The sequence below is a fragment of the Alligator mississippiensis genome, chromosome 3 (assembly GCF_030867095.1).
Source record: "Alligator mississippiensis isolate rAllMis1 chromosome 3, rAllMis1, whole genome shotgun sequence".
Classification (NCBI taxonomy): Eukaryota; Metazoa; Chordata; order Crocodylia; family Alligatoridae; genus Alligator; species Alligator mississippiensis.
Window position 1 is genome coordinate 103,297,544 of NC_081826.1, and position 26,112 is coordinate 103,323,655.

Sequence of the window (26,112 nt, forward strand, 5' to 3'; positions counted from 1 at the left end):
TGCATAGCTGAACCTGACCTGGCACATAGCTAGGATTGGGTGTGTGGGGTTGGAAGATTGGGTGCCTCCGTTTTAATACTTGTCTTATTACCAGCTTTCACAACATAAGTCAAGAATTCTTCATTACCTAGATAATGGCACAGTGCATTATTCATGATTGCTAATAACTAAACCCAACCAACCAACCAAATAAAAAAAAATCCCCAAAACAAGGCAAATATTATCTTATTTAGGTGTTTTCAAATACTGTGGCTTTTAAAAAAATAGCTTAGAACTACTAGATGCCTGTTTCATGTTGTTTCATATATCACTCACTGTGATATCATAAGAATGTATTCATATCTTCTGTGTATGCTATGCTATTTTAAATTAGTTAACTAGAGAAATTCTTTATGGAGAGTCTGTGCATAAGCCAGAGACAAGTCATTTGGCTTATCAATAATAAGTACACTATTGGCAGGAAAAAGGAAGGGATCCTCTGGGCTGACTGCTGTACTCACTTCTCCACTGTCTAGAAGAGAAAGCTGGAATGCAAGAGGAAGGAGATTCAGACAATGGAAGCAGTATGGCACAGTCCTCTGAAACATCAGGAGAGTATGTGTTTAAAAACATAGGAGAGTATGAGTTTAAAATGGCAATAGTCTTAGCAGGGCATATGCTTCTGGTTTCTTAAATGACTTGTACTGTATACATAAGACACAGCAGATTTGCACCTTATGGGCACATCCACACATGCAAGCACGTGTGCTTGAAGCAGCTCAAATAGAAGTGGCGCAAATTTCAGCCGGGGCTTTTTGCCTCAGTGCATGTGCCTGGACATGCACTTTGTTGTGAACAAATTGGGTCACTTGGAGCAAAATAACCCAGTCTGGCTCCTCCCGGATCTGCAGCCAGGGGGAGCTAGAGCCCAGGACCAGCACCTGTGCTGGCCCCAGCAGTATAAAAACCTGCCCTGGCTAGTAGCTCAGGGCTAGTTGCCCTCAGGAACTTCTGAGGCCCAGCCAGTTGGTATCTGGGGACACTAGCTCCTTGTGTCAGCTAGACTGCTGAAGCAGCATCCCAAATTCACTTTTTAAAATACCCCTAAATCCACATTCTTCCACAATTAGAACAAGAAAGAGAGAGAGAGGGATTGAACAGATGGGCAATGTTTTATTGCTATATTTACAATGTTAAAGAAATTTAGAAGCCTCTAGCATCATAATAAAATAAATCCTAAATATCTATATGTTTGAATGTTTGCTTTTGGTTTCTTTATCACATGGTGGATGTGTGATGGGGTGATGTGGGGTTTGCATGACGGGGTGGGAAGGGGGTGGGGGAATGTGAGTGGGTGTGTGGGTAGATGTGGGGGATGTCAGTGTGTGAGTAGGTGTAGGGGGACTGTGGGTGTGGGGGCTGCTTAGGTGGGGTGGGTCTCCTGCATGAACGCCGCATGCCCCCAGTAGCAGCAGGAGTGTGGCGGCAGCGGTAAGCAGGGAGCTCCCACAGATGCCGCCAGCGCTGTCAGCGGCAGGGGTGACCGCTTACCAGGAGGAGTGACCACCCACAGATGTCGGCAGCAGCTAGCAGTGATCGCTGACTGCCCACCAGATGCTGCCAGTGGCAGGGGGGCATGGTGGCAAGCGGCGACTGCCCACAGGCACTGCCGACAGTGTCAGCGGCGCCTGTTCTGAGGGTGTGCACCGCCATGTTCAGGGGATTCATGTGCACCTGCAGGGGGTATATGTGCTGCTAATGGTCCCCTACCCCCCACAGGGCAGAGCCTCCCCCCACCCCCCCCACAGCACGTGGACTACCCTGCCTGGAGGGTCCCAGCCCCCCCGGAGGTTACGGCTCCTTGCCAACCCCGCTGCTGGTCTCCAGCCCTCTGCTCGTACCTCTGCTCCTCGCCAGCCTCCAGAGGCTAGAGAGGAGCACGAGAACAAGCAGGAGGCTGGAGAGAATAGGAGAATGAGCAGGAGTCTCATTCCCCCCACCCCCTGCCCCCCATTCGTTCCCCCTGCTCCCCGTTCATTTCTCCCCCCCCCACACACACACACACTCCCTGGCAGTAGCAGAGAAGGAGCAGAAGGCTGAAGAGAGCAGGGGAAGTCTCCAGCTCATTTCCAGGGGCTTGTCTCCAGCCTCCTGCTTGTCTCCAGCCCTCTGCTCATTCTCCTGCTTGTCTCCAGCCTCGGGAGGCTAGAGATGGGCAGGAGACTGGAGACGAACAGGGAGACATTCCCCTGGTGTCTCCAGCCTTCTGCTCATTCCCCTGCTCATCTCCAGCCTCAGGAGATGAGCAGGGGAACAAGTAGGAGCCTGGAGAATGAGCATCTTCAGGGGCTGTCTCCAGCTTCCTGCTTGTTCTCCTGCTCCTGCTCTAATTTTTTAGTTCCCTCACATGTCTCTTGCAGTGTCTCAAAGGGGTTTGAGGTGCTGCAAGAGGCACATGCACACTCATCTGGATGTGCCTTATAAGCTAACTAAATTAGAGATGTATAATGTGAGCTTTCATGAGCCTGAGCTCATTTCATCACATGCTGTGAGAGGACATGCACAGAGCAGTTATCAAAAAAAAAAAAAATGGATAGGGGAAGGTGGAAAGGGGGGGAAATAGGGCAGTTGTACTGGGAGAGGCAAACAAGTAATAAATCCATAAGAAAAAAGGTCACAAAAGCTAATTCAGGTAATGGGTAAAAATCTGTAGTCTCTGTTTTTAAACCATCCAACACAATCCAGTCTGTGGATGATTTCTTACTCCACAATTTAACGTTCAGGTTTATTTTTAAAGTTTTGGTGCCTAGGAACCTACTCTGAAATCTAAAATAGTTGTGTAAGGACAAAGCAGGAGAGTGCCATGGAAGCAGAAGTAATGTTCTCATCAGTAGGGCCCCACCAAATTCACAGTGGAAGTGGGATGTGCAGTAGCTACTTTATCTTGCAGGTTCCCCCATTCACCCCCTCCCCTTCTGGTTGGTGGAGGGGTCATGCCACTTGTTCCTGATTGGCAGGGAGGCGAAAACTGTGTTTTAAATGTGGTGCTGTTTTTACTTCCTGGCCGGTCAACAGCAAACAGCAGAGCCACTTGGGCTCCTCAGCCAGTCAGCAACACGGGGGAGGGGATGCAGGGAAACCTGCAAGATTAAAGGAGTTCTGCACAGCCCACTTCTACTGCAAATTCAGTAGGGCCCTACTCAACAGGGATAATATTCTTTATACCTTGCAGTCCACCCCAAGAGGGATATTGGTGTACAGGAGAATGACACCCATGGTAGTTAATATAGTATTAGCTAGAAACTTGTCAATGGAGCCTGGTTTCTTAAAAAAATCATGGTGTCTTTCAAATGGCAGCTCTAGTTGCATATCGGAATAGGATAGAGGTAATATAACTAGAAACTCCCTCCATAATGGTGCCAATGTCAGGGGCTTTCTGGGTTGCCAGATTTTGTGGATCTTGGGTAGTAAGCAATAGTTGCCTGGCCAAAGTTCCTGGGAGGTTGAAGTATTAATTCTTTTAAAGAGTTTCTTGTCTGATGCTGCTTTATCCATGTCAAAAGTTGTTCTCTTATCAGCCTGTTGTATGATAATATCAAGATAGTTTTTACGATTGAGTATGGCTTTCCATTTCACAGGACTGAGGTTCTAACATAAGTGATGTTCTTTTTTTGGCAATCTCAGAGTGAGTGCAGAGGTGGAAACAGGTTATATACAAGTCCATAGTGGGGCTGTGACTCTCGGGTAGTGTCTAGGAGCTGTTGGGGGGAGGGGGTTGTGCTGTGTATGGGTCTGGCCTTTTAGCAGGTTGATTTTGCTGCATGACTCCTTGTCATAGAAATATTTCCTTAGTCTTAAATGACAGAAAGCAGTCTCAAGGTCTCCCTGTTGAGTTGTGTAATAGAACAGAAGGAAAGACAATGAGAGAGTACTGACACCTCAGCTGGGCTGAGAGTGGCTGGATAGCTTGATGCTATTACTGTGAATAGCAGCGGTGTTTCAGCATTTGAGTTTGGAAGGTTTGGACCGATACTCTTTAATGTCTTCATCAGTGACTTGGACAAGGGAGTCAAATGTACTCTGTCCAAGTTTGCAGATGACACAAAGCTATGGGGAGAAGTGGACATGCCGGAGGGCAGGGAACAGCTGCAGGTGGACCTGGATAGGTTGGACAAGTGGGCAGAAAAAAACAGGATGCAGTTCAACAAGGAGAAATGCAAAGTGCTGCACCTAGGGAGGAAAAATGTCCGGCACACCTACAGCCTAGGGAATGACCTGCTGGGTGGCACAGAGGTGGAAAGGGATCTTGGAGTCCTAGTGGACTCCAAGATGAACATGAGCCGGCAGTGTGACGAAGCCATCAGAAAAGCCAATGGCACTTTATCGTGCATCAGCAGATGCATGACAAATAGGTCCAAGGAGGTGATACTTCCCCTCTACAGGGCGCTGGTCAGACCGCAGTTGGAGTACTGCGTGCAATTCTGGGCGCCACACTTCAAGAAGGATGCGGATAACCTGGAGAGGGTCCAGAGAAGGGCAACTCGTATGGTCAAGGGCCTGCAGACCAAGCCCTATGAGGAGAGACTAGAGAAACTGGACCTTTTCAGCCTCCACAAGAGAAGGTTGAGAGGTGACCTTGTGGCTGCCTATAAGTTCATCACGGGGGCACAGAAGGGAATTGGTGAGTATTTATTCACCAAGGCACCCCCGGGGGTTACAAGAAATAATGGCCACAAGCTAGCAGAGAGCAGATTTAGATTGGACATGAGGAAGAACTTCTTAACAGTTAGAGTGGCCAAGGTCTGGAACGGGCTCCCAAGGGAGGTGGTGCTCTCCCCTACCCTGGGGGTCTTCAAGAGGAGGTTAGATGAGTATCTAGCTGGGGTCATCTAGACCCAGCACTCTTTCCTGCTTATGCAGGGGGTCGGACTCGATGATCTATTGAGGTCCCTTCCGACCCTAACATCTATGAATCTATGAATCTATAAGGTTATGCTTTCTCTTTGCTATTTTTTTTAAATTCCATTTTGCCTATCTTCTCATACATGGGTTTCCTGCTTACATTCCATCTGTATGTGTGCAAAGGAGACAGCATAGGACAAAAACATCTGGTCTTAAGTAGTTGTCTTTCAACTACTGTTTGCATGGAGATGATCAGGAAGCGAGTTTTTTGCCTTATGAAATGTGAAATGGTGAGATTAAAAAAATGCATGTTGGGACAGAACCAAGATATTTCCGTTTCTGTAGAAACCAGAGAGACACCTACCCCAGAGTCGCCAGTGGTCAAGACACTCACCTGAGATGTTGGCTAATCAAGTCAACAATTCAAGTCACAGATCAGGCAGAGAAGCAAATTGAAATTGAACCTGCATGTACTGGGTTTGTTTTGTTTTTTTTAATTCTAGAAGGAGAGATTAAAGATGCACCCAGATGGGAGCCTCAGAACTTGCACTTCTGTGAACTTAGGCAGCCCAGTTTTCAGAGTCTGTTTTTTCGCTTGACAGCTTGGGTCCATCTCCAGTGTTTTCTTTTCTGCTATAGTATATAGTACAGCAACCACCTATTTACTTAACATAAAAATCTATTCATTTTCTTACAGCTTGGAATGCTCCCTTCTTTCTCTTTGCTTTTGTTTTTCTGTCATAGAGTATTGGGTAGATGACAAGTTCAGTGCTGCTCTGAATCATGTGGGTGATCCCTGAGCTCTAGATCACCCGAGTTGTCAGCTGAACTCATCTCGAGGAAATATCGAGTATCATGGGAGAAGCAGGCAGTTAAATGTATTCCATTTATATTCTAAATTGGGGAATCAATTATATATAATGGGGAGAATGAATTCAGTCCTATTTCTCTTGGCTGTTGTCCTGGTTTCATTTATATACTTGGGGACCATATTTTTGCCTCGTCTATAAAGTGACTTCAAGTCTTTATTTACTGAACATCCATTTTTGATTGGAAATATAAATCCTTTTACATAATCTTCCACTCCTTTTTAGATCAGCAGTGCATAGATGGTCTCCATTACCAATCTGGTGCATATAGTTAGTGATAAAAGAGCTTAAGTTTCAGGGTGTTCCTGTTCTCCTCTCTTTCTGACTCCTTCAGAGGAGGTGGGATGGGGACTTACCGTTTCACTGAAATAGTTATGAAACGCTATTACGTTCTTTTCTTATTTTACACCACCTCTAACTTTTGCCCTTACCACTGTTTCTGATGCTGAATGGCATAGCTTTTTATTCTTAATTTTATTCTGTGATTTTTGTATACAAAGATCAAACACATATATTCACTACAAATAATATACTTGGTTCTTTTTTAGCATAAATTTCTTTTATAAAAGGAAAATAGTAAAAGCTTCCATGGGAGAGAGAGAACAGTCAACATTCTGCATAATTGGTTGCTGTTTCTGAACATATGCAAATCTGAATCTGTTAATTGGATGCCTAAAAGGGACTTGAGGATAAATTAACTGCCCAAGTCACAGAAAGTGATCCAGATCAACCCGTATTCAGTATCTACAAAAAAAAAGTGCACTTGAACACTTCTGTTTTTGCAGAGAGAAAGAGTATGCTCAGGAGCATTCCAGCTAAGGCATATAAGCTGCTGAGCGCACTGGCCCCCTACACATGCAGGTAAAGGGGCTATGGGATCCAATGAGTGATTCACACAATTGCGCATCCTGCAATACCACATGTGCATGGCAGGATGGGTGACTGTGGAATTGTGCATTAGTTCCCATTATACCTTATTACTGGTGCAGGGGGAGCCCAACCTGGGACTCTCTCTGCACCAGCAAGAAGCAAGTTCTTGCAACTGGGACCCCCCTTAGCTGAGGAGCTCCCAGATGCTGGGGCACCCCATGCACCACCACCCTCTCCTAGGAGATCACTGCTGTGGCAATCCCCACATCCTGGAAGTCTGTGGAACTACTTGGGCAAGGTTCACTCCTGTGGCTGAGGCCCATAGCTAACAGGGCTCCTCGCCTCAGGGGAGACCCTACTACACATGCAAATTAAAGCTCGAACACAACCAGCTATAAAATTAGTACACATTTTCAATGTCTAACTTTATAGCTAGTTGGAACTTTTTATTGTGTGAAAGCTGCTTTGCATGTATAGCTGGTATCAAGGTAATTGTGCAATTAACCAGTTAATTGCACAACACCTGTAATGCATAAAGCAGGGCCGTAGGTACCTAAATTTTACCTAGGCTTCTGGAGCAGCTTTGTCTTTTAAGCATCCCCAGAGCACATCTAACTCATACAAAGACCATTTAATGCTGGTCCAAGTTATAACACCCACATATCTTGAAAACTTGTTATGTTGCACTTTTTGTGTTTGTTTTTTTCTTACAGTCTGTTTAGATCTTTGGAGACTTCCATGTCTGTGAGCTTTCCTTAGTTTCTGCAGGACTTTCTGTAACATTTTAGAATCTTTTCTAGTTAGATACCAGACTTGTGGACCTGTTTTGTTCCACTCATATAGTCTGTGGACAAAATATGTTCTATCTTACTGTGAATTTGTTTTCCCCTTGTCAGGGTTCATTTGTTTTCCTTGCAAAACTTCTGGGATTTATATTTAATAATATTTTATAAGATGCCTGGCAAAATGGAACTGTGATCCAGAGGTTGATTGATAATGATCAATATACTAATAATAAGCAATTTCTGTTCAGGATAGTAGCAAAAATTATAGAACAAAGCTGATTTATCAGCCACTTCAAAAAATATAAATGTAAATTGTTGCATCATATTTAGACCTAGTTTTGTCCTCAGGAAGCAGATTTTAGTGCAACAAAGCAAAATTTAAAATAACAACATACCACACAGTGGGTGCGTCTACATGACATTATGTCACGGTAGCAATGTGCTATGGCAACATAGCATTCACAAGCAAAACCCATGATGCTGCAGTTATGTCACCATAGTGATGAACTCCCCCATTATAGCACATCACTATGGTGACATATGTGCGCGCCGGGTCTGACCCCGGGTCGCTTTCGTCGCTCTGCATGCGGGCTGTGGCCGGCAGCCCGGGCAGGCCGGGTCGGAGAGGGAGGTCGCCGAGCTAGAATTAGGCACAGACGCGTAACGGTTGATTTTAAGATTGTTTACTTACACCGAGATGGTCGCGGTGCAGGCTGAAAAACTTGCTTGAGTTACAGTTGCGGATAGAAAAGAAGAGAGGCGGACTAGAGTTCCTCCGGAAACACTCTTCTAGCCCATCCGGTTGGAGGCTCTAAACCGCGAGCCTGTTGGACCAACCGGAGAAAGTCTGTCCGGTAAAGAGCTCTGAATAGACTCACTCACACGAAGTTTGCTAGGCTCCGTGGATCTGTCTCTTTGGCGCGCAGGGAAGGATACGTCTAGGATCGTACGGCGATGGGGAAAGGCTAGAGGCTGATCAGACCTCTGTTGCCTGCTTAGAATGCATTGGGTCCGTGAGGATCCGCAGCACTTACAGATCTTCACACAGTGCGAAGTCTCCTTCTCCTGGTGTTCGTGGAGTTCTCCAACTAGGGCGGAAACCACACAAGCCTTTTATACGGCTAACAGGCCAATCGCTAGCTGCCACATGTGAATAATTTAACGTAAACCAATAATGGGGCTCGAATTAGAATACAAATGGCGGGAACTCTTTGCAACGTGCATCACTGTGCTGCAACTTAGAAATGCACACTGCAAAGAAAGCTACGAATTGGCGGGAACTTCTTTTGCACCCGAGGTTCTCTGTTGCAGCAGAAAACTCCACTGTGCAAAGAAGCTGCAATTTGGCGGGAACAATTTAGCGGGGAGCAATTTAGCTGTGCCGAAGCACACAAAACTAAAATTCACAACTTGGGTTGTGACAACATAGTGCCAAAAAATAACCATGTGTGGTGCACATGGCTCAATAGAGGCTGTTACTGTAACAGTGGTTCCATAGTGGTATGTGTAGACATGTCCAGTGTTATTAACCACTTCAGCTCTTAACAGGAATAATCTAAAGTTGTCTTTGAGAGTAATTGTCTTAGCTTTGAAGTGCAGTCAGTCCAAAAAAAGGACTATTAGAGAAGTCCAGATTGCATCTTTGTTAAAACAAAGTGTGAAACCTCTAATAATAAATGTCAAGCAGTGTTGTAAATATTCTGCAAAGAATTGTACCAACTGAAAATGGTGGCTGCAAACAACTGGTTCATCTGATTCATGACCAAGAATTTCAAAGCTTCTAATTTAATTAGCATAAATCAAAAACAAAGCATAATGGCACCTCACCCTCCCTCCCCACCACACACCATATATTATTCATTTGAATTATTAAAAGTTGAAATGGTACGTATGTATCTTGTTTGCTAGACTCTATCATTTAGGTTGTGTTTCAGGTCAGTGCATTAATTTTAAAATTAACATAACCACATCAGATGAACTACTGAAAAAAACTGGATGTTAGACTGCAGAAGCATTTAATCTTCTGTTAGTATGGCAAGATTGTCACATGCATTTAAAATATAAAACAGGATGTTAATGTTGAGTAGGGATGGGAGTAGGAGTAAGTTCTTAGAGGCTGCTATTAACCCCTTCCCCCAGCCCATGAGTTGATGTAGATAGTTAGAATCTTCTCTCTAAATATTCCTTAATTTTGTTTTTCACTTGTGTGTGCTAGCAGAATGAAATTTGCTAGACAGGGAGTATGCCATGCTCTGTAGATTACTGTATAGCAGTTTATGCTCTCTGAAAGAGAAATGGGAAGAGAAATTCCGCAGACTGCTCTTAGAGTTGGGACAGGCAAATGCCACTCAGTATATAAGCAATAATTTGCCCTAAGAAACAAAAGATGACATCCAGAATTGGTTAGGCAGTTAATTTAATTATTACTTTACATGGCTAAATTTGGAGACATTATTCAGCTGAAAATGTTAATAAGGACCTCGACTTCAGGGTGAAATAATACTCTGTGGACTACAACTTGCCATGAGGCATACTTTGGTTTTAGGGAATTTCTCATCTGTTCCATGCTTTATATACTGGCTTCAATTTAGTAATATGCTAAAGGTAGAAAGCTTCTTTTAAATAAGTTCTTTAGTTTCCAAGGATTTTTGATACTTTGATGCACCTAACAGTTTGCCTATGGGCTATCTGATGGGCACTTATACTTTACTCAAAGCTCAAGTAGGAGAAAATTATTAAATATTTATTTTTTAAACTTGTGTTTTTGAAATTCATTGAAACTGAAGCTACTGCAAACAAGTACTTAACTATTTTCAGACATATTATTTTTTCTGTTTCAGAGGTGAAATCTAAATAAGAATTGAAACATGGATCTAGACTCAGTCCCTAAATTAGATGAAGAGACAGAGATTTTCAGGACCCAACAAAGACAGACTTATGAACTGCTGGGAATTGGCCAGGGGACTGGTATTTCCTGTGACTCAAGTTTGCCATCTGAAAGATCCTATCCTTACTCATCTCATCATCCTTGTGTGCATATTAATAGCAGCAATGATTGGGGGATTTCTGAAGAGCTACGAATTCGAGAACTGGAAGAAATCAAGTCTAGAGCAGCCCAAATGGAGAAAACCATGCGTTGGTGGTCAGACTGCACTGCCAACTGGCGGGAGAAATGGAGTAAAGTTAGAGTAGAAAGGAATAAAGCCCGGGAGGAAGGGAGGCAACTGAGACTCCAACTGGAGACTACAATGAAGGAACTGAGTGTTCTGAAAAAAATGAACCAAGACTTAGCAAAAGAAAAGGAGGAGTTAAAAGCTGAAATTGCTCAGAAAAAGAAATATAGTTTCTTAGAGGTACCTTATTTGAGAGAAGATGGTCACCATTTTATGTCTCTGGAACAAGAACCTGTTAAAGAAGTGGTCAAGAACAACATCATCTGTGGTATGAAGGATTCTTGTAAGGTAAAGAATTTTAGCTCAGTGAGACTTTTTCCAACTCCAGGAGAAGAATGAGCTATGAATTTGTATCTAAACATTTTGGGAAATTTCTATTTCTGGTCAGTATATGCAAGATACACTTATTTATGCTCTCTGACAACATTGTACAGCTTTGCTTTTCTCTACACCCAAAAATTCAGTACATATTTACATATGCATTTGAAGTCCAAGTTTTACCATTAACTACATATACACTATTGTGTCAGAGTAGTGCTGTACCTAGACTTCTGGCGGCCCTGGGTAAACTTTTAGTATTGGCCCCCCCTTTACTGGGGATAATGATTTTTTTGGTTGCAAAAGTCTTTATCACATCTATGATATCAATGTCTTTAAATAGTTCATTTTCAATTGATAACATTGCTAGTCACGTATATGCTCAATATTATTATTATTAATTTTTTTTTTGCAATTGTAATTTTTTTTTTCATTTTTGGTCCTCCTTTCTGTCTGGGCCCTGGGCAGCTGCCCAGTTCACCCATATCTATGTCTGGGTCTGTGTTAGAGAGGTAGTCTGTTAGGTCAGTAATATTATTTAAAGTTATTTTGAGTTCCTCCAACCCTTATGTACCCTCTTCCAAAATGCAGTGTGGATTTCATGGTGTCCAAAGGTATTGTTAAACAGTCTTTACTGACTTGTGGATGCAGGCACAGATGAAAGTGAGAAGTACCTAGTCGTAGTCCTAGCCTTTCAACATTCCTCCTGCCCTTCATCATTAATTAAAGTTTCTGTAAGAAAAAGGACAGCCCTTCTCTATAGAATGGGAGGATTTTTATGGAGCTAGGTTTACAATGATATTGCTTCATATTAGTGATGATGTCTGTGGACTTTTAATGAGTAGAATAATTTGCTGCAGCTCTACTCTTCTGTGTCAATATAAAGATACAGGGTGGACATTTTTGGCTAATGTAATTCCATGGACTTTAAAGAAAACTATACTACAGCAGGGAGTCTGACCTATAGTTTATTTTCAATTTTAAGATTATTGCAGCTATTGGAAAAATGGAATTGTCTCCCACTTAAAAGGATTTCATTCGAATAGGCTCTGCAGGTCTTTCTCTTCAGTCACCAGGCTTAAAGAAAGATCGGTTTCTTCCTGCATAGCTTATATTAGTAGGTGTGAAGTTAATGATGCATTAATGATGCAACCTTTTTATTAGATGGATTTCAATATAATGACTCATCTTGTAATGTAAGTAAGATATAATTTTAGTCGCTCTAAAAATGTGTTGAATTCAAATGTGAATTAACCACTATTGTGACAAAGTACTCATTAACTTAAATTTGCAATACTGATTTACCAGTGTATTCATTTAATTAAATAAGGCAACTACAAAAATATAGAAATCTCTTTGAATTGGTACATTTAATCTTAGTTGATGTCCATAAAAGCTAAGTAATTTTCCTGACTTGAATAATGTGCACTCAGTGACGTTATGCATGTGAGTTTGTTATGGAGTTGTATAAAACTCCTAAACACAGACTTTCAACCTCAGATTTAAACAGTAAGTGTTGTTTTCTGTTAAAGTCCAAAAAAAAAAAATAGTCTTATTTCAATCAGTCTGTTTGCCACTGAATTAAATAAGGCCAGGATTCCACCCTAAGGTTACAAACCTGCAAAGACTTATGTTTATACTTTAGTATAACCATATTTCCAGTTCCAAAAAACAGGACACCTGTTGCACGGGGGGATCGGGGGTATATAATTGTGGGGCTAAGTGATGCCAGTTCCCTGCCCCTACCCATTCTGGTGCCTTTCACTCCCAAGCCATAGCCACCCCAGCCCTGCTGGTGCCCTTCACTCCTAACCTGTAGCCCCCTGCCCCAGACCTGGAGGGGCAGGCACCTTTGCCCCCCCTTCCCCTGCCCCCCCCAACAGTCCCCAAGCCCTGGTTCTCTGACCCCTCCCCACAGATTTACCTGTCTGCAGCTGTGGAGCTGCTCCCACCCCCCTGACAAGTGCATGCCGGGCCCCGTATGTGTGCACCCTGTCTCCAGTTGCCCTCCCCCGCTCCACCCAGCCCCAAGTAGCTCCTTGCTAGGGCAAGCCAAGAAGTGCAGGGAACAACTTCAGAGCTGAGCTGACCAAAATCCCAGACATTTGATCATATTTTTTTTAAACCACCTGGACGGAGATGGGATGATCCAAAAAGATAACAAGTTCGGGAAAACCTGGACATATGGTAACTCTATATTATACCTTTACTTCTGAAATAAATGTAAATGATTTAATGTTGATCTGTCCAACTTTCATGTAGTCCAGAGTTGCTTGCCATGCCAATGCACAGTCTTGGACCATACACTGCAGGGCAGCTCTGTCAGGATCCCAACCCTTCCTCCCTTGTGGGCTATATCAACAGCATGTAGCCCCTTACCTGCTTTCACTCTGGACTTTGCCAGTGGTACACAGACCCCCAGGAGACCAGCCCCACTGCATGGGTGGTGCCAGAAACATGTAGCATCCTGTTTCAGAAACATGTGGCATCCTGTCCCACAGGCTGTGCCAGGAGTATACAGACCCTGCCTGGTCACTTCCTCGCTGTGTGGCAGTGGGAGAAGCAGCCACTAGGGCCTGTTGGCTTAATGTAGCCAATGAGCCTCCAGTTGAACAATCTTGATGTAATGTATCAAGTTAACTACATAGATTAATATGCATTGGACTAAGACCCGAAGAAGTGAGCAGAAAACATATCTCTAAATTATTTACCATCTTCATCAGTGTAGGTTAATGTACTATCTGCTATTTAAAGCATTATAGCTCCTGTTCATTTTAGTTTGACTGGAATGTCCATTTAGCTAACCTGAGAATCATTTAATACAACTTTCAGGCATAAGTCTAAAAAATTCATATGAATGGATTTCTCCAGACTCGCACTGCATCTTGAGATGACCTACATTACTTTAAGAACTGACTGGAATTCTTAATGAGTATTCTTAACGGGAGAATTTTTTTTAAATGTCCCCTCATTTGTATCTACAATTTTGTGCACAAAATCAAAAATCCTTTGCCAACAAAAACCAAATGATATGCCCTCCCTTTGCCACCAGGGATTTAAAAAAAGGGTAATGCATATTGCACATGCAGAAATGGGCCTGATACAAAAGCCAATGAGGTTAGCAGAAAGACCCTAATTGACTTCAATGTCACTTGGAGCAAACACTTAAGAGCAAAATCTGGGTCTTTCTGAAAAGGTTGTACAAGTATAAATTTCTCATGTGAGGGTGGGTGTGACAAGTTTAACTGAAAACTTACCAATTGCAGCTAATATGCAAGCAGACCCATGTTCTAGCATTTTAGTATGTGTTAAGTGCTCTTGTGGCATTGCAAAGTTGTTCCCTTTCAAGTGAGGGAACTTAATACCTACTCACTTTAATACATCACTACATTCCAATGATTTTCCACTGCTGTAAGTGAATGTGTCAAACCATACTAATGGAACTTTGCTGCTCCCAAAACTCTGTCCTGTAGAAGTGAGTAAGTGGGGCTTAAGCTTTCTGTGCTAGGTTTACTCCATATCCTTCCACAGGGATGTAACCTGATGTCCCAATGCTGACTTAATTTAATTACATCATTTAGGAATCGAGGGCACTTGTACACATGATGCCATTAATATGGACACGTGATGAAAATTTTACTGTGTGTGGCTTAATGGCATCACAGTGTACACATGAAAGATTTTAGGGGGCTTTAAATGACTTTGCATCATTGCAAACTAAACTACATATAGATATAATTTAGTTTGCAACTTTGTAAATTGCAATGATGCTGCTATCAGCTCGCCCCCTGGCCACAGGAGAGGTGGGCAGGCTCTGCTGGAAAAAAGGATCATGCCCCTTGCCACTTTTGCCTTCAGCAGGCAGAAGCAGCAAGGGGCCCAATCCTTTTTTTTTGGCTGAGCCTTCCTGCAACTGGGTGGCGAGCTGCCAGCGGGCCGAGGAGCCCCCTGAGCTGCAGGAGGCCCTCATCCTTCCCTCCACAGTAGCGGCACCCCCCAGGGCCACTCAAGTGGATTGCTAGCAGGCCGGGTGCTGCCCCAGCTTGAAGGCAGCACCTGGCCCAATCCAACTATTCCCTGAGTAGCTTCAGTGCCCCATGCACTGTCCCCATCGCCTGGGACTACCCAGGAATGGGCTGGCTTGCCCTGGGGCAGCACAGGAAGGTGGCAGGTGGGCACCTGAGTATGCTGGTAGCCAGAGAGGGCACTGGGGACGGTGCACAGAACACAGAAAGCCTGCTGAGCCCAAGCTTCCCCAAGCCCACCCAGGCTTCCCACACCCTGTGTGCCATCTCTGCTGCCTGGCAGCCAGCACACCCAACCGCCCTCGTGCTGCCTCCCTGAGCTGCCCCAGGGGCAAGCCAGCCTGTTTCTGGGCAGTCCCAGATGGTGGGACGTCAGTGAGGACAGTGCACAGGGCACTGGGAGCCCCGGCAGGCTCAGGAAGAGTTGGATCTGGGCCAGTGCTACCTCCAAAGTGGGGCAGCACCCAGCCCACTAGGTGGCCCCAGGGGGCACTGCTGCCATGGAGGGAAGGACTAGGGTCCCCTACAGCTCGGGATCTACTCGGCCCTCCAGCAGCTCATCCTCTTCCCAGCCATGGGCAGGCTCTGGCTCCAAAAAAAAAGAAAAAGGATTGGGATCCTCACCATAATGTGACAGAAAAATTGAAATGGTTTAGTTCTCAGGGTTTTATTTTATGCCCCACTGTTTCAATTTAGGGGGCATAGAATAAAACCTTGGGGATTAAATCCCTGTCACGTGTACAGGTGCCCAGAGTGCTGTCTGACGCACCAGCTGATTTAGTGTCCCAGTCAAGGACATTACTAAAAACATTTTGTATGGATCAAAAACTAATAAAAGGAAATTCCTTTTCACATTGCGTGTAATTTAGGTGTGGAACTCATTGCCACCAGGTGTTGTGGAAGCTGACTGTTTAGCCAGATTCAGACACGTATTGGACATAGACCTGGAAGAAAGGGACATTGGTAGGTTTTGAGCATGGGAGTTAGGGATACAGCCTATGAATTTTAACTTCCTATACCTTAAATGCTGGAGGCTGCAAGTGAGAGAGGAACAGTGGAAAAAAATCCGGGTCATACCCAGCTCCCTTTCAGCATCTACTCTCGGCCATTGTGTCACACAGGATACTGGGCAAGATGGACCTATGGTCTGACCCAATAAATAGTAGTTCTTATGTTCATCTTTTCCTGATGTGCAAGAGCCCCTGATATTCTTCCTGTGTGGCAGTATGTGCTTATGCCATGGCAGGCCCTTCAGACTTCATATTGAGATTACTTATCCCATAAATGGCTGCCTTTTTAAGCTTAGGATATCATATCTTCACTTTTTTTTTGGTTTGTTTTGCTCCCTCCTTTCCTCAGGATATGAAAATTACCGAAGACATGATAAGAGACAATCAAGATACAAGATTCAGTCTACAACTTCATGACTCCTTGATTGAAGGATCTCTTGGCAGATGTCATGAAAAGCCTAGGCAAAGGATGGAAAGCATAGCCCAGCCTCTAGAGAATGAATCGATATCTGTTTCTGCCTTACATTTGCATTTGGATGAGACTCAGGATGTCTTAGAAAAGGAAAGACAGTAAGTGCAAATTATATCCTCCTTAAAGTAAATCACATTTTAAAATATTTTTTAAAAGAGTTTTAAAAGGGTGATGCAACTCTGTGTGCATTTATGGCTCATACATTTCCTTGGATAATGTCAAGTTCTGTTAGCAGTCATCTGATTAATATTTTTAGGGGGACACACCTAGCATAAGGAATTTGTTTTTGTTTTGTGGTGACAGCCATTTTTATGCTATTTGAAGATGTTTCAATATTTTTGTATGTTTTTGGTCCATATACTTGAGAAATATTCCATATGGGCCTAAAATAGGCAGGTGGGATTAGCAAAGGATGCTTGTTGCAATTTCATATTAGGATTATTTTATCTGGTCTTTTGTATATAAAGTTCCTGGAATGTTCTACCATAGGGTTACTCTTACAGACCCATATGGAAGCTTCAACTAGTTCAGAGTATAATTCCATATATTCTCCGTGATACAGGATTTTGAGATGAAAGGTGTTATAAATGTGAAAAATATCAGTAACAGTAATGCCTTTTCATTTAAGTTTTATATAGAAAATTGAAAGCTTGAGGGACTAGAAATGGAATACAAAACTTTCATTATAGGACATTGATATGAATCAGTTGGCATAAATATTGAATTAGTTATTCAGTGCCCGGAAGGAAGTGACTTGTTTATTTCATATTAGTTGCTAGAAGACAGATGTCTGTATTAGGATTGTTTGTAGCCATTGGGAATTAACTGATGATCCCTGTGGACGAGATTGAGGCACATTGACCTAACCTTCAAGGAAGCTTGCAATGTGTGCTTAAACCCGTGAAGACTAAAAGATTTCAGTCGCCAGCACACTCTCTCTGATTTATTTAACTCAGTGTCTTGTCCATAGCAACAGCAGCAGTAAATTCAACATCTTTAGTTCAAGAAACTGGCAAAAACAGGCTATTTTATGGTACTTCTTTTCATAATTGTCCTGTTGCTATTGTGAATCTGTGGCTATACATCTGTTTACGAATTGGTTGTGGCATGCAAGCCATGCAGGACTCACACAGCTATTCTTTCATCACAACAAAATGTTTCCCAAGGATATGGTGAATGTGTTTATCTTTGTGTTTAAAACTGCCTACTTTCCTAATTTCCTCACAAATCTCTGAAAATTGATAGCTGATGTGAGCAATCCTAAAGAGCAATCTCTGGTATTCCTGTCAGTTGCTACTACCACCAATATGCCATGTTGTATTATATCTGTCACTGCATCACCAGGTTATATGTTACATAGTATGTTTTCCTTATTGTGTTATCAAAAGAGCCGGTCAGAAAATGAGTGGTAAAAATACACTAGTTGTAGTTCCCTTTATGTCAGATAAACACCTCCATTCCCACTGATGTCAAAAGTAATTGAAAGCACTGAGATTTTGTAGGATTTTCAGTGTTTTGAAGAATCAGTTCCCTTAACAGGTAGTTCCTTCCTTGTTTCCATCCACTTCTGATCTTACTTAGTGTCACTTGTTCAAAATTGTGAAGTGTCTGCAAATTTCTTTGCTCTCCTTCCATATAGGTATGGATTGAAAATTTGAGGCTTATGAATGTTTAAAGGAGAAGCAATCAGGATTATAGAGAACTATGAATGGAAGAGACATTGCAAGAGTATTTAGTTCAGCCTTCTGCTCAAGGCAGGATCATCGCTGACTAAACCATCCTAGTAAATATCTGTCCAACCTGCTTTTGAAAATTTCCAGGGATGGGGATTGCACAGTATTTCTAGGTAGCCTGCTCTAATACTTGACCACCCTCAGGGTCAAATATGTCCTCCTAATCTCCAACCTAAATTTCCCCTGCTGCAGCTTGAGACCATTGCACTAGTCCTGTCCTCTATGGCCACATACTACTATATAATAATTTTTCAGCTGTTTGAAGACTATTATTAAATCCCGCCTTAGTCTGGAGAAAAGAAGACTAAATAACCCTAGTTCTTTCAGCCTTTCCTCACAATTTTCTATCTCAGATCTCTAATAATTTTTGTCAAAACTCTTTCCAATCTGTCTATATCCTTCCTCAGATGTGGGACCCAAAATGGACATAGTACTTCAAGTGAGGCCTCACCAGTGCTCAGTAGAGCAAAAGAATCACTTCACTTGATTTGTAAGCGACAATCCTATTCCTCCAATATAGTCTTGTCATATTTTGTAAGAAGATACCTTTGACTCGTATTCAGCTAATAGTCCTCTGTAACCCCTGGCCGTTCTTTACAGTACTGCAGCCTAGCCAGTATTTCCCCAGTCTGTATTTGTGCATGCAATTATTCTGTCCCAAGTGCATTACTTGGAGCTTGTCCTTGTTGAGTCTCATCTGATTGCAGACCATTTTTCTAGTCTACTCAAGTCATTCCAGATCCTAGCCCTGCTCTCCAGAGTGTCTGCTATTCCACCCAATTTGGTTTCATCTGTAAATTAGCTATCCATGCATTCAATCCCATTATACTAATCATTAGGGAAGCTCAGGAGAGGAGCATCAAGGAGCATATCTGTGGGGGCGTGCAGGGGAGATCATGATCAGGGGCAATCAGCATGGGTTCACCAAAGGCAGGTCCTGCCAGACCAACCTGATTGCCTTTTATGACTAAGTAACTAAATCCTTGGACAATGGTGTCACTGTGGACATAGTCTTTCTAGACTTTAAGAAGGCCTTTGACACTGTCTCTCACCCCATCCTCATCAATAAATTAAGTGACTGCGGCATTGATGCCTGCACAGTTGGATGGGTAAAAAATTGGCTGACGGGGCGCACCCAGAGAGTAGTGGTGGATGGGTTGTACTCAACCTGGTGAGGTGTGAGCAGTGGGGTACCCCAGGGCTCAGTCCTTGGGCCCACACTGTTTAACATCTTCATCAGCGACTTGGACGAGGGGGTGGAAAGCATGCTGTCCAAGTTTGCTGATGACACTAAAATGTGGGGCGAGGTGGACATACTTGGAGGGAGAGAAAGGCTGCAACTAGATTTAGACAGACTACAAAAGTGGGCAGATGAGAATAGGATGGGGTTCAACGTAGATAAATGCAGGGTGCTGCACCTTGGGAGAAGGAATCCACAGCATACATACAGGCTGGGGAGTTCCCTTCTTGAAAGCACAGAGGCAGAAAGGGATCTCGGAGTTATTATTGACTCCAAGATGAACATGAGCCGCCAATGCCAGACCGCAGCCAGCAAGGCCAGCCATACCTTGTCATGCATCCAAAGGTGCATCTCAAGCCGGTCCAGAGAGGTGATACTCCCCTTCTATGCGACTTTGGTCAGGCTGCAGTTGGAGTACTGCATCCAGTACCGGGCACTGCACTTCAAAAAGGATGTGGCCAGCCTGGAGAGGGTTCAGAGGAGGGTCACCCGCTTGGTGAGAGGGCAGCAGGACAGGCCTTATGAGGAGAGACTGAAGGACCTTAACCTGTTCAGCCTCAGCAAAAGGAGGCTGAGGAGGGACCTGGTGGCTGCCTACAAGCTCATCATGGGGGATCAACAGCAAATAGGCAGAGCTCTTTTCTACCCAGCACCACCTGGGGTGACGAGGAACAATGGTCATAAGCTGATGGAGAATAGGTTTAGGTTGGAGATCAGAAGGCAATATTTTACAGTTAGGGTGGCCAAAATCTGGAACCAACTTCCCAGGGAAGTGGTCCTCTCCCCTACCTTGGGCATATTCAAGAGGAGGTTGGACGATCACCTGTCTGGGGTCTTGTGAACCCAGCATTGATTCCTGCCTGTGGTAGGGGGTCAGGCTAGATGATATGTTCAGGTCCCTCCTGACCCTAGCTACTATGAAACTACCTAATTTGGCATTTCATGGAAATCATGAAACTGGACATTGTTGATGAAATCCACAACACCAGAGAAAAGAAAAACTTAATAAAAATAAAATTCTGGTTTCCCAGTGGGATCCAACAGTCCTCATGGCCACTGCAGCCCAGCCTCACAGCTGGCCCAAAGGGGAGCAGCCAAGATGGTGGTTGCTCCCCCCCCCTCCGATTGGATCAGAGGGCCACCCATCATGTGGCCCCAACCCTCTCTGCCAATCAGGGATGGTGAGGTGATGAGCTGAACAGTGAACAGCACTCCCAGCCAGTGAGTGGCATTCAGCAACCAGCAGGAGTCAGTACTGGAGATGCACTATTGTTTTCTGGAAGAGAAAAATGAACAGAGACACCCAGTTTTTATTCTTTTAGCATTTGTTATTCTTCTGCTTATTAACTTCACACTAAGTCAGTTTACCTCTCTGTGCCTGTGTTTTCTTTCTACTCTATTTCTTTCCTCTTAGAATAAGCTCTTAGAATAAGGCAGGAACTGTTTCTAGGTAATAGATAGTGCCCATATTATACATTTTACTGACTGGGGCCTTTACAATCTACTGTAACACAAATAATAATAGAGCCCCTTATACCCTTAATTATACCCTTATCAGGTGACTTATATGTAGACTACACTGGGAAGTTCCATTTTCTTTTTCAGAAGATGTATTTTACATAGACTTTTCAATATGTGCATTCATTGTAACTACCCACATAGAATTCTATACACATTATGGAACATTTTACTTAAGTGTTCATTCTTTTGCTGTCCAGTGTCATAAAATGTCCTGCTAGTTAGTTCTCCCTCTTCTTCTATAGGGTCTGGATTACAGTATAATTCGCATCTCTACAATGTATAATGTCCTCTCCTCAGTTGTCCTATGCTTCATGTTCTGCTGTAACTGATCAGAACAACATCATTCTTCTAATTCAACTATACTACTGATGGAGTCAGTATTTTTATCCTTTTCAGCTCTCATTTTATTATGGCTAATGGTGATGGTGTGAGGAAGCAGCATTGTTTTCCCAGAAGTTATTTCAAATGTCTTTGAAAAATCCTGGTGATTATTTAAGAGTTCATAAGCTCTATTAAGGTTGATTTTCCTGGCTGCTTATGTTTTGCTATGAATTTATATGGGATATAGATTTCTTTTTAACAAAATGTCCACAGAACTGTCTCACATGAAAATCACTTTTTGTAGAGGTACACCGATACATTGGTCCGATATCAGATTGGCACTGATATAAAGAAAATTGGCTGTATCAGAAATCAACCCAATGAGGATGATAATTTGGCCAATTGTGAAGGAGTGAGAGAGAACAAACCAAAGCCCTGAGGTGCCTTGCATGCTGGGCAGTGGAGGTCAGGAGAAGAAAAGGAGCCTGCAGCAACAGACAGAGAGAGTGAAAACAAACAACACTCACAGCATGCAGGGCTGCAGCTGGAGGCCGGAAGGGAAGAGAAACACTCATCACATTTCCGGAGCAGTATCTCACTTTGGATTGGAGGAGGGAGTCTGCTGAGAGGTATTTCCAGCCCCGGAGAGGGGCAGAAGGGGGTCAGTCCCCAGCAGGCCGCAGGGAGAGAGGAGCAGCTGAGCATCTGGGCAGGCAAGGGTTACGAAACTTGCGGAGGAATGCTGCAGGAGTGACCCTGAGCAGGAGGCAGGTGGAGGCCTGCACGCACATGGCTTTTGATAATCTCTGGAGCGGAGTGTTAGCTGAGGATCTGGGAAGAGAGAATACATGCTGCCTTTGATAAAATCCGGAGTGTAGTGTCTGGAGGAAGAGGCCTGAGGAAACTGCTGTTCCAGGTTAGAGCCTTGCTGCGCATGGGAGAGATTCCACTGGGACTGTGAATGTTCACAAGGGAGCTGGGCAGGCCTGTGCACAACAGCAACTGGACTAATTGGTTTGTTTTGCTGTTGCAATTGGGATTTTGAAAACCTGACCCCAGGTGAAAGGGGTCATGGATTGAGCCTGGCAAGGAAACTGAGAGCATTTGGGGGTTTTCTTGTTTTTGTTCCTTTTTTTGATATTTTGAGCACAGGCCAAGACCAGCCCTGGAAGGGGTGCAGCTAACGAAAGCCAAAAGTCACCCTGGTGCTAGAGGGCTGAACAATAGACTAACTGGCAGTACTGCAACCTGGCTGCAGAAGGACTTTGAGTACCAGCTGGAGAGGCTAGGCTGGGGTAAATGGGAGGTTTGGAGCCCCACAGAACAAAACATGAATTGAGACCGGGCAGGATCACCTTGGGCAGTGCCTCCTAGGAATATAATTTCATCAAAGTCGTGGCAGGAGAGAAACACAAGACCAACTTCCTGGCAGACTAGGTGATCTGCAACCGAGGTCCACCCTGTCACCGCCTGTAGGAAAACAAACTCAGGGCAGTGGTAGCAAGCCCTACAACACCATCAACCATCACACCAATAAATGCCTGTGTGAGTGTGCAGCCACAGCACAGCGCACAGATGGTGAGGAGCAGAGCCTGCCAGTGTGGAAAGCTGCGTGCAGCTGGTAAGTCCATTGTGGGGCATGGAGGGGGTAGATCAATGCCCCTTATGTTGAGGGTGGGAGGGAGTGGGAGAGGGATAGATGCTGCTCAGCTGCGGGGCACGGGATGGAACTGCGGCTTGTCTGGAGGGGGTGGGGGTGGGAGTGGCTCCCACCGCTGCTTGCTCCCCAGGAGGGCATGGGATGGAGGGAGGCGTGTGCCACCGGATCTGTGCAGGGTAGGGTGGGCAAACAGGCTGCAGCTGCAGGCTGGGGCTGGGGCTGCACCAGGTTCTTCTCCGCAGGGGTTGGGCTTGGAAGGGCAGCTACCCAAATTTCAACATAGCTCCCCCCTAGCCCGCTCCTCCCAGCACCACCTCTGCCCGCCCCAAGCCCAGCCCCAACAAGAAGAGCGTGGTTCATCCCCAGTTCCAGCCTACAGCTGCAGCTCACCTGTTCCACAAAGATCTGGGGGCACATGCCCCCCAAGCCCTCTCAGGGTGCAAGAAGCGGTGGGAGCCGCCCCCCCCTTCATTCCCCCCAAACGACCCATGGCTCCAACATATGCCCTGCCCCACTCCAGCTGGGCAGTCTGCCCCTGCCCCACTCCCTCCCTCAGCTCCGGGGACATTGATCTGCCCCCCCATGCCCCTTCTCTCCCCCCCCGCCCCTTCCTGCCTCCACCACAAGGGACTTACCAGCTGCATGCAGTTGTATTGGAAATCAGATTGGTATCGGTCGATATGCCAACTTAAAAATCAGCTATCGGTATCAACCCCCAAAATCTCTATTTGTGCACCCCTAACTTTTTACTTAATTCTTCGTAGTCTCTCAGTGTTAAAACACAAAACAAAACTCTTGTGCCACAGAATTATTTTCTCATCAAATATTAATATATGAGGCTTCTGTTTTTTCAGCTCTTATCCAGCCCTTTTGCCTTTTTGAAGCATCTAAACCATATATAAAATACTTTCCTTCTAAAGCTAAATATAAGACTGCAATAACTCTGCATGTTAAGACACTGAACATTTTCAGCGCATGCTTTTAAATCATGATTTTAGTCATATTTAATTCAGATGCTTAGGATCTAATGGAAAGTACAGATGCTTTTATGTTTACTGTTAATCTAATAATATTGTTGTGATGAGGATCCAAAAGCTATTTTTATAGTAACTAGTTACACTTTTTTCTAATTTTGATTAATGGCTATGGACAAAAACCTATCTTTGGTTAAAGGAATTTGGATGGCTCACAGTGGCATTAAACAAATAGGATAAGATACTGAAAATATAGGTATAAATAATCTTGATTTTTTTTTTTTATCGTATTTTTTGACCACAAACTTCAATTATGAACTGGATTTTTAGTTATACTCAAAGTAAAGAATCTAAGTAGTGCACTCTGCTGCTTCTAAATGATATTTCTTTACTTAATCTCTGGATAGTAGAAATAACACTTAATTGCTCTGAATTAAAGGGCAAAAGTAGCAATCAGAGTTCATTATGTAAGTATGACAGTACCTTTCTCAAAGGAATCCTAGAATACTGTATTCTTAATATTTTTTAGATATTTTTCTGGATGTAGGAAGAGTAGATCTTCATGCTCAAGTATCCTCCTGGAGGCAAATAAATATTTAAGTTGTCACCTTAATGAGAATGTACTACTTCTGAACTAAATGGATCTGTATTTTGAAAATGTTTCTAACACCTTCTTTCAGGAGCAATTAACATTTGAAATGGTTAGGGAATACAAACAATATTTTAAAGCATTTCATTTTTTTTTTAATATTTTAAAAAAATATGGTTTCTATTTTAGCACAGTACATATGTTTTGTGCAGTATCTTGTGGTACTTCTCTGCCTGTTCTCAGAAAAAGTGGTTAGACTGACTATATCGTTGCAAAATACCCAAGTGTAAGGAATGGAGATAAATTAAAAAAAAAAAAAGTCTTAAGTATTTAAATTCCAGTCAGACAACCCTCTTCAAACAAAAATATTTTATGTTTTCTAGAATAAACACAGCAGTGGAATCATAGGAAAAAATCCTTTGCCACCCATCTAGCTGAAGTACCCCAGACTGTGGTGCTTGATTTTTGCTGGAGAAATCCTTGAAGCTGGATGGAAAGTTGAGAGTGCAAAGAGCCTGATAGCTCTAAGACACTGGTAAAGCACAAAAGATGAGCATTTTGGCTAAGGACAGACATTACACTTAAACTGGTTTAAGTGCTCAGAAACTGGTTTAAACCTGTAACAAAACAGATGTTTAGTGTACATAAACCAATTTGAAAATGGCTGAAACTGGTTTCAGATAAACCTGGTTGAATGTAGTATCAGACTTAACTGATTTGGCTCAAACTGGTTTATGCAATGTCTGTCCCAGACCCCTTCCTAGTTCAAGATAAGCCAGACACCTCCAGCATCTTAGCATGCTCTCTGGGCTGGATGGGGCTCTCTGGTTCACAGCAGGGCTGGCCCCTCCCCTTTGCTCCCTGGGCAAAGCTCCTTTGGCACAGACTTGCAGACACAGCAGGGTCTGCTGGCTTCCCTGTGCCCCCCACCCCTCTCACCACTTGATGCTTAAGCAGGGATCCCTTCCTCCCCTCTCCCAAAGCACAGACCATAGCCAGCATGTGGTATGCTAGCTAGTGCTGTATAAAGCTCCTTCAGAGACATCAGGGTCTCCTGGCTTCCCCCTGCCCTACTCCCCACCTTTTGCTGCTCAAACAGGAATCCTCCCCTCCCTCCCATCTCCCACAGCACAGACCCCAGGCATGTAGTGTGCTAACTAATGCCGAGAGATGTCTTTGTGTGTGTGTCTCTCTCAAATTTCACTGGAACAGGCAGGCAGAGAGAACAGGGGTTTTGGAGCTAATCAACAGGTCACCCCAGTAAGCTGTTTGAGAAGAGTTTGAAGTAATGGGAGAGAGGCTACTGTTTTGCTGATCAGGTGATAAAGACTCTTATCAGCTCTGGGCTACCTTGCTCACCTCACCTGTCAGTTTGCTGCAGACAGTCTGACAATCAGGGAGGGAGATTGAAAAGCTCCATATCATCAACAGATACATGAACTGTACACCCCCTCTTGCCTCAGAGTGCTACCAGGGGGCTGGGGGCTGACAACTCTTCCACTCTTTGAACAGCCAGCAGGAAAAAGCTTGGGATGGTGCAGGCAGACCTCCCTAATGAGAAAGTCCTGCCAGGGCCTGGCCACACCCCTCTCAGCTCAACTCTGTGCAAGGGAAGGGAGGGCTGCTCTAGAACCCCCCAGCTTCTAACCTGAGCCACTGCAGGCATGTGCC

General features: G+C 44.0%; 1 protein-coding gene across 6 annotated transcripts in view; it reads left to right on the forward strand.

Moving 5' to 3' along the window:
* Positions 1–26,112, forward strand: part of CCDC102B (coiled-coil domain containing 102B) — a 411,063-nt gene that overhangs the window by 33,233 nt on the left and 351,718 nt on the right. For all 6 annotated transcript variants that reach the window (XM_014606758.3, XM_019490626.2, XM_019490620.2 and 3 more), the window contains 2 exons: positions 10,246–10,866; positions 16,281–16,501. In XM_014606758.3, the coding sequence (XP_014462244.1) occupies positions 10,273–10,866; positions 16,281–16,501 (815 nt within the window). In that variant the 5' untranslated portion in view covers positions 10,246–10,272. The remainder of the gene's footprint in view (positions 1–10,245; positions 10,867–16,280; positions 16,502–26,112) is intronic.